Here is a 9,018-nt window from a genome sequence, read left to right on the forward strand (position 1 = left end):
TTGTGTTTCTGCTAAATACTTGCCCTCAGAGGAGTTTTACAGTCAAATTATGCATCGCATGAAGCTGCTTTCCCATATCAGCTTTGAATATGTCACTTTGTGACTTCAATGGAGCATTCTCTTCCTTTACTTTTAAACACTCCTGACTGTAGCATGGACTGTAGGACAGCAGTGCTGCACACTTCCTTAGATCTTGGCTCATCATGACAACATAATAGTATCCACATAAAAAACGAGCTTCAATTCATAGTATGGATATATAATGGGAAACATGTTCATAGAACAGTCAAGATTGGAAGCACACTGTGCACTCAGGTTCCCCGTTAAAAACTGTTTTGTGTTACTCAGATGGCAACAGACAAGTTCCCGGAGTTCCTTGTGGATGTAGCGGTCTTTGACCTGTCTGGCCACTGGATGTCATCGTTGCTCTGCTGGGACACAGCTACAAGACCATTCTCTCAGTTGGGTACTGACTTTTTAGTTAACTTCAATGTTTTAATTCAGTGTGTTTCAACTTAAGCAAGACGACACCGTGCTGCTAAAGGATTCATCACGGTTGGAAGAAATCTTCAAGATCATCTAGACCAAGTGTCAACCCAGCACCACCATAATCACTCCTAAACCATACCGCCAAGTGCCACATCCAGACACCTCTTGAACACTTCCAGAGATGGTGACTCCATCATCTCCCTGGGCAGCTTATTTCAATGTCTAACCACTCTTCCTGTGAAAAAGAAATCCTAATACACAATCTGAACCTTCTCAGATTAAGGAGGTTTTTCCTTAGGCCATTTCCTCTCATCCTTTCACTTGAGACATGGCAGTAGAGGTTGACCCTCACCTCACTACAACATCCTTTCAGGTAGTAGCTCAGGTTCCCCCTGAACACCCTCTTCTGATGCTTCAGCCCCTCAAAACTACTCTCAAGCTTTCAGTTTAGAAACAAACCTTGTTTAGCTCAGGAATTCTTTGTATTTCCTACATTGGGGAATGCCAGTATCAAGCAGCCTCCTTTGCACACAAGGGAAAAGTGTGTCAGCTAGGGAGTACTTTCCCCTTGATTTGGGGGCTTAGTATGATGGTATGCTGGCAGAGTTTAGTACAATTTGTGGGGTTACCAGCTCTCATAGGCTTGGAAGATTAAAGGAAAAAAGGATCCCAAGCAAAAAGACAGCAGAAAGACACCCATGGACTTGTGTGACTTTGCTGTTGAGATGGAGTAGCCCAATGACAATGCTTAAACACATTAGTTTTGGTTTTGACCTAATCTCTAACAGCATCTGTTCCTTCTTCCTGAGATTAGTGAGATTCATAGTCAGCCAGTGAAAGTCCTTGACTAGATACCAAATTATTCTGCATAACAATCTGGAGATGTTCAGGTGAAAGCAATGAAAGTTTGAGATAATTAACTGTTTAGCCCTTCATATTCATTGAAACAACACCAGTAAGCCATAAGCCTTCCCAGCCAGCCACCAAACACTTTGGTGACCCATTCCAGTAGCTTATTAATACGTTATGGTAACCTGTTATCATCTAGCTTGCACATATCCTGTACTGGCTGCAGAAAAAAACAGTGCTTTTGTTGCCCTCCTAAGAGACCTCCTGTTAAAGGCAGTATGTAGCTCTGTGACTCACCACACTGCTGTCAGTCAGTCTTAGTCAGGATTGCATGGGCTGCTGGCAGCTGGTCTGTGACACAGGCACCAACTAGTTCCTGCTCTGGTGTCTTGCTGAAATGGTCCCTCACACCACCATGTAAGTCTCAGCACAATAACTTCAAACTCCACCTTAGTCACCTACCCACATTATTCATGAAATGTGACTGATAAGTGAGGATTGCAGAGAAAAAAAGACTACGAACACCCCAGACCTTAAGTTTCACATACTTCTGTTCTTTCACAATGTAGTTGTGGTGTGGGAAATAACCCCCATTCCCTCCTTCCCAGTTTCAAAGCTCTGAACTGTCACGTTTCCAGAAACATTACTGCCAAAAGCACTCTATGAACTGGCAGTACAAGACAGAACAATTATGAACAGAGCAGAGAGATCCATTCAGCTCTGCCAACAGCATAAAAGAGTTTTACCTTGAGCTGTCTGAGTCTGAACAAAGGTTTTGATGAGAGTGTCCGTGGTCTGAGTGTAGAGAGAGAGAGCATATCGAAGTGACTGCAGGTCTGGACTCTTCTCCAAGAAGGTTTTCTTCAGACCATTCCCACCAGCATGGAAATATTGCTAAGAGTAAAAAGGAATGGGAAAAATATTGAGCAAAAATTGCAGCCAGCAACAAACATTTATGTGCTTTTGTATGTGCAGATATGAAAGAGCTGGAAAAATTCACCAAACAGCTTCTGTACTGGAAATCCAGGTCTCAGACCAAGTGATATCAACTGTTCATGGCTTTTCTCTTCCAAAGCACTTAAACTTAAATATGCTGATTCCCAGCGTGCCAGTCACCTGAGTCTCTTCAGGTTCATGCAAAGATGGAAGTACTCACTTAGTGCCTTTATCACTGTAACAGAAGTGACAGACTCCTGCCATTTCTTGAACTGGGACAGGTACCCTGCCAATAAGATTTGGGGTTTAAGTAAGGGAATGACAGATATAGAAATGGAATCACTTACTTTGATTGTGTCCAGTGCCAGGTCCAGAACAGCACACTGCTTTGGAGTGAGACTCCTAGTTTCTTCTCTCACCATATGATCCTGCAAACAACCATTATATTTGACATCAGCAGGATGTCAGAGGCTAAAGGAAAAGGAGTCCCGTTATCATCACTTTCTCTGGATTCATGCTGTAGCTACGTGCCAACAGCATTAATTCAGCTGTTTAAGGAACACTTAATGGAGTCTCTCAGAGTCATTTATTAGAACTTAACTTGAAAATAAGCCTACTTTCTTTCTTGCATGCATGGAAGACATAAATCAGGAAAGGAACTGGACAGAGATAAGTGACAATTTAAAATCACTGTCTGTCTCTCAAGAAAACTCAAACAAGAGTCTTCCGGCTACCACTGTCATTCTACAGCAATCACAACAAAAATTTAATAACACAACCTAAATCAAGGAATTCTAATATTAGTCAAAGTTGTTATATATAGTTTGTGAATTTTTTTAATTCTTCCAGCTACAAAAGTCACTAATCCATCATGTCATTGGTGTGGAGGAAGAAAAACAAAAAAGCAAGCAACATGTTCTAGAAAATATGTTTGCTAAAAGAAGACATCATTCCTATTAAGACCCCCTAGCTCTAATTGCAAAGAGCCAGGAATCACCGGGAAAGAATTCCCTTTTCTGCAATGGGAGCACATCCCTGTTAAACTCCTGGCTAACTACAAAGACGTGCCATCCTTTGGTATTTCACTAAGCTCTTTCTCTCTGATGCTTAGTCTAGGTCTCATGGGAAAACAGCACATTTTAGCAAGTCAAAAGCTTTGCAGTAACTCAAATTCTAACTGAGCTGCTGGAGGGTCAGGCCAGCTGACCGCAGCCTGGGTGCTAAAGCATTCATGAAAAAGATGCAGGCAAATCAGGCAAAGGCCATTTATCCCTACTTTCAGTACGTCATAGCCTCTGATAAGAGACACTTTCCGGGGGACACATCTGCTAAAATGCCTTTGAGTAAAGCATGCCTATTGTGTGGCATCATGTGTGTGTTTCACGTGGATAGACCTGCTGGCTGTCTTGCAGCCTGGTGATTCTTCACACTGCATGGTGCTGTTCCCATTCATTACCCACCATGATCCATCTCCTGCCTGATGGAGATGGTGCTCACTGCAGTCTAGGTGCAGCCTGAGGCATTTGTTATGCTTCTCACAGGCATCTAGCTAGCAGCCTTACACAGTGCTGCATTAAACTGCGCAGAAGATGCCTCTCAAGTTGTCAGTACCTCAGACAAGTTCACATCATGATTTCTTGAGCAGTAGAGACACGCCTTGAATTGGCTCTTTTCCCCACACAGGATGCTCCTGGTCTGGGGACCTATGTGCAGTGGCACAGTACTCTGTAAGCTGCACTGTATATTCTGTTGTGACAAGCTGTCCTGAAGAGAGCAATAGCTCTCCTTCCTCTTCTTCATGAGCTGGGAGTAACTCAGTTGAAGATGATGTGGCTTCACACTTCAGTACACAAAGGGTAAAGCATTCTTTTCTCTCTCTGCCTGACAGACAGATTAAGTGCAAAATCAGCCAGAGCCCAAGGCCACAGTCATGGGAGAGGCCAATTTAGTCAGGGTACCTCTGCTCATGAGGCAGAGTAACTTTCACATCTGTTGAAAAGACTTTCTAGGCCCGCCTGTCAGATTCCCTGTACTGTGGCAGAAACCAGGTGGTCACATTTTTCTCTTTAAACACCTGCCCTGCTCTGAGCAGTCACTCTGCCGGTGCCCATGCTGTCAATGCACAGCAAGACATCACTGCTTTCTCTGAGTTTCCAGTGCCATTTACTTCAACACATAAAGTAAAAATAACTCAACGACTGGACTGGCAATGCTTGCACCTACTCACAGAGGAGAAACGACTATCATCCCCCCTGCATACCTGCCCTCTGCAAATCCCACACTGTTCCTATAAAGGACTGTGTAGAATGCTACCTTGCACTTCCCAGATTGCCAGCCAGAAGCAAGACACAAATATTTACATCAAGTAATTATGCAACTTCAAGCAGAAGTAAAAAAACCCCAAACAATCCAACAAACTTTTCCTGGCTTCTCAGACTCGTTCTTGTGTTCTCCACAGGTACACTCAGGAAAAAACGCAGTCAGAGCTTGGCTGTTTACCCTGGGGACAGCTCATGGGAGAGGAGGCGGCTGCTCCCTGCTCCAGCTGTTGGCTATTAAGCAGAAAGAGTATGGTAATAAGTGGGAGGCAGATAAGTGGCACCAAGGTGCCAGGTTTATGCTTGGCATTCTGAGCATTTTAAAATACACTGTGAAATTGGTTTGTCATCAGGAAAAGCTTGTGCTTGTCAGGTCTGTCAGCCTCATTTTCAGCTGAGTTATCTGATTCACTAGGACTCTGTTCTCCTGTTCTATTTAAGACCAATAAACCCTAAAATCCATCCCATAATTTTCCCAGGCTTTTAGTGGAATTGCAAAATGCAGAGGAGAGGACCTTTGAAGAACTCTTTACTCATGACTTCCCTGTTAGCTTGTATATGCCTGCAAAAAAACAAAAGGACCAAAAAAATATAATATCCACAATGCTTACATAGACCCAAACAATTTATATGCCTATAACACTCCGATTCTTCTGGGAATTCTTGGACACAATGGTGGTTCACATAAAGGTCTCCAAAATTCAGGTGGCAGAGTGCTTTCACACTTGAGCACAACTCTCTTGCCACATATAAATTCATGTGTACCTGTGCTGCTGCAGTTCTGTATATGAATATGCAAATAAAGGCTCGGACACACACCAAGGCTTGCCTGATTTGCATGATTTCATGCATTTAAAAATGTAGTCCAGAGTTACCAAAGCTAAGCTTTACAGTAACTGAACTGAAGATGGGCCCCTGCTGAGGGATGGCCTTCATCTGACCAAATGGAATTTGCAAATGGGAACCAGCAAAGCTTCCAACTCATTCCTGGCAAAAGGGACCCTGCGTATGTTCAGAGTCCAGGAATGGGAAAATATGGAAGAAATAGAAGATAACAGTGAATGCCAGTGGCCATGACCAAGAATGCAAGCAAGCTCCAGAACTCAGACTGTCCCTGTGACTTGAGAGAAGGAACACAGCAAATTGAGAGGTCTGCCCCTCAGACACCAGGAATGCATGTAGAAGGTAGGGATGGCTTCTTTTCCTCCAAATACTGGGTTCATGCTGATGTTTTTGAAAGGGAAAGGGAATACTCACAGGAAACAGAAGTCACATTTGGATGCTGTAGTTCAGCTCCCATTCTCCAAGCCTGGCTACAAAGATCCTTTCTCTCCACTTTTCCCATGGAAGCAACATACAGCATTTTAAGTGCAGAAAGCAAGGAATGCAATGCAATCCTTGGAAGCCACCATGTCAGCAGGGATGACAGCCTGACTGTGGGAGTGCATGAGGCCATCACCCAGCACAAGTGACAGCTATTCCCCTAGGGAGCCACACTTGAAGGTTTATGTTTTGTGACTGTTAACTACTATGTAAGAGCCTAAAAATGCAGCTAGAGAAAAATCTGTGCATGTCTAACGACACACCTGCATGTCCAGATCACTTACTAAGATTGCTAATAAGCACTACCTCAAATGAGTTGTGTACTGGCCTGGCTCATAAATGTGTATGTAAAATGTGTCTGGTGGTCAAGGGAAATAGATGGGTATATGAAGACAGCTGTAGCAAGTGTGCAAGACAAAAAAATAATTATGGGAAAGGACAAATGCATTTTGAAATTGCACTAATCACAGGAGAATGCCATTTGCTGTGGGAATATTCCCCTGATCACGCTCCAAGACAGAGTTCACATTCAGCTCCATCTTCCTGGCAACATAGTTTGTGTACTGTGATGCTTCATATTTAGACCTCCTCTTGCACAATACCTGTCTTGTAGCACAAGTCAAATTACAGCATAGTGGAATTTGAATGTTGTCAAGCATCACTATTTTCATACTATTCCCGTCGTGATCAGTGAATTGGTGCTTGATTGGCTTATGATGAGGTGGCATGCACTTAATAATTCTCATGTCATGCACTGTCACATCATGCACTGTCAAAATACATCAACATAGCCTTCATGCTAAATGCCAGCTTGCCTGTAAAGAGAGCCCACGCAGAAGGAATTTACAGACAGGCTCTCTTCCATAAGCAACAGTTATTTTTGTAACAGTCCATATAATTCATCCACAGCTAGCACAATCATCTTTCCAACCAATACCTCATTAGGGACTCCCTTTTATACAGGGGAATAGAGAGTAACTGGCACCATATTGAGAAATCTATCATTTTCATTTGAAATTGATATACCACACTAATCTGCAGAAGAGAAAAACTCCTTTGATGATAAAACCCACAACAAAATTAAACTGTTAAGCGCAATACTAATGTTAGTAGAATGCATTTAAAAGCACATTAAATGCATTTAAGAGCATTTCTCTACAACTGCACTCAGCAACAAACCACTGGAAGCACAAGACATGCTATGCACTACTACACCTCCATGCTTTACACACAGGGACATTAACACAAGCCATGCAGGACAATACCTTCAACTTTGATAAGTGTCCCAGTTCCTTAGCAGCACTGAAAATCAACTGTGTGCCCTATGATTGTAAGAAGTTAGAAAAGAAAGGAGGGAAAAAAAAGGTTATAAACAAGCTTCGCATGTTTTTCCTTTAAGCAAGTCAAGTCAGTTCACAGCCAAAACTTTACATAATCAGCTCAAGGCCAGTCACAACAACTGGACTCCTTGAGTCTTTTACCTAGTATAAACCCTGGCATTTCTGTGGCTACCACATCAAGAGCTATTTCAGAGCACAGTATTTTGCTAACTGGTTCACTCTTGCTTACAGCAGCCATACATTTATACAGGATGCACCTCCAAATGGATTGCACAGGCTCACAGTGAAGGCAGTGAACCGGCTTCATCTCCAAGAGCTCCTTTAGATTTCATGTCTAAATACACATGAAGACAGTATAATACTGGCCAAAGCAAAAGACCACACAAATGATGACAATCTCTCTATAGTGGTAGGTCCCAATCATCAGGGTGGGGGTAAGCTCACATCAGATCAGAAACAAAACTGGATCTAAGCTGTTTACAGGTGAGAGATCGCCAGAATCCAGTCAATACTACAGCATCGCCTTTAAATGCCAAGAGTTTGGCCAATGGCTCTTCTTCTTCCACTGTGCCTTACAGATGCTGTATAACCCATGAAGGAACATAAAGGAAAGATAAATCCCATTGACAGAAAGTCTTGCTTCAAGTCACTTACACTCCTGTATAAGGTATTTTTACATGCTTTTTCAGCAATGGCTACAATCAAGATGTATTTCCTTTGTCCCACCACAGCATTTCTCTGTTGTGTAATAATCCTTTTTCCTGGGGAGTGAAGTCCAAAACTTAATGAGAAAGCCAAAAGCAACCAAGACAATTCTCCAGTCTCATCTCCCAAAGATGCGTAATGCAGTGTGCTGTAACTTATTTTCTTCTACTTTGTTCCCTTTCATTCATCTAATTTTGCCTTTTTCTTTCAAAAAGTCATCACGGTCTATACTCTACTTGGAATAAAACCCCACCTTACTGCAATTCTGGCTATGAATTTGCCCTCTGCTTCAGCTTTCTCAGGCTAGTTAGTATTGGGGTTTAGGACCAAGATAAAGAAACAGGTGACTCCTCTTCCCTAATTAAACCTCTCCTCCATTATCTCTCTCAGGAAAGCTTTCAATATGTCAGGAACAATGCCCTCCCAGAAATTATTTTTGGCTCTCCTCACATGTAATAGGTCACTCAGGGCTAATGTTACAAGTACATGTAAATGCCACTATAGATACAAGTTAAGAAGTGCCTAAGGATGTCCCACCTCAATGCCTGAAAGAAACTTGCAGGGATGGACACTGTGGGTGGCACTTTCCAGTAGGGCCTTTTTGCGCACAAAAACATTTGGCAGAAGATGAATCATAGCATAGTTTGAGTTAGGGGGGACCTTTCAAGGACATCTAGTTCAATTTCTCTGCAAGGAGCAGGGACATCTTCAACCAGAGCAGGTTGCTCAAAGCCCTGTACAACCTAACCTTGAACACTTCAGGGATGGGGAATCTACCACGTTTCTGGGCAACCTGTCCATCCAGTGTTTCACCATTCTCACTGTAAAAAACTTCTTCCTTTTACCTAGTCTAAATCTACCCTCTTCTAGTTTAAAACCATGCTTGCCACATGATACCTATGTACCAGTTGGTCATGTAGGCACCTGGTAAATAAATATTAATATATAAAATGTGTTTCAACCAGATCAGGTTGCTCAAAGCCCCATCTAACCTGGTCATGAATATTTTCAGGCATGGGGCACCTTGTATGGGGGCTGTTGGCTCCATAAACCAAAGG

At 42.7% G+C, this 9,018-nt stretch overlaps 1 protein-coding gene across 1 annotated transcript in view; it reads right to left on the minus strand.

Moving 5' to 3' along the window:
* Positions 1–9,018, minus strand: part of LOC103809045 (protein unc-13 homolog B-like) — a gene marked incomplete at its 5' end in the record, with an annotated part of 147,181 nt that overhangs the window by 6,756 nt on the left and 131,407 nt on the right. Inside the window, 3 exons of the mRNA XM_009081856.1 lie at positions 2,085–2,232; positions 2,622–2,702; positions 7,181–7,237. Coding sequence (XP_009080104.1) covers positions 2,085–2,232; positions 2,622–2,702; positions 7,181–7,237 — 286 coding nt within the window. The remainder of the gene's footprint in view (positions 1–2,084; positions 2,233–2,621; positions 2,703–7,180; positions 7,238–9,018) is intronic.

The sequence above is a fragment of the Acanthisitta chloris genome, unplaced genomic scaffold, assembly GCF_000695815.1.
Source record: "Acanthisitta chloris isolate BGI_N310 unplaced genomic scaffold, ASM69581v1 scaffold429, whole genome shotgun sequence".
NCBI lineage: Eukaryota > Metazoa > Chordata > Aves > Passeriformes > Acanthisittidae > Acanthisitta > Acanthisitta chloris.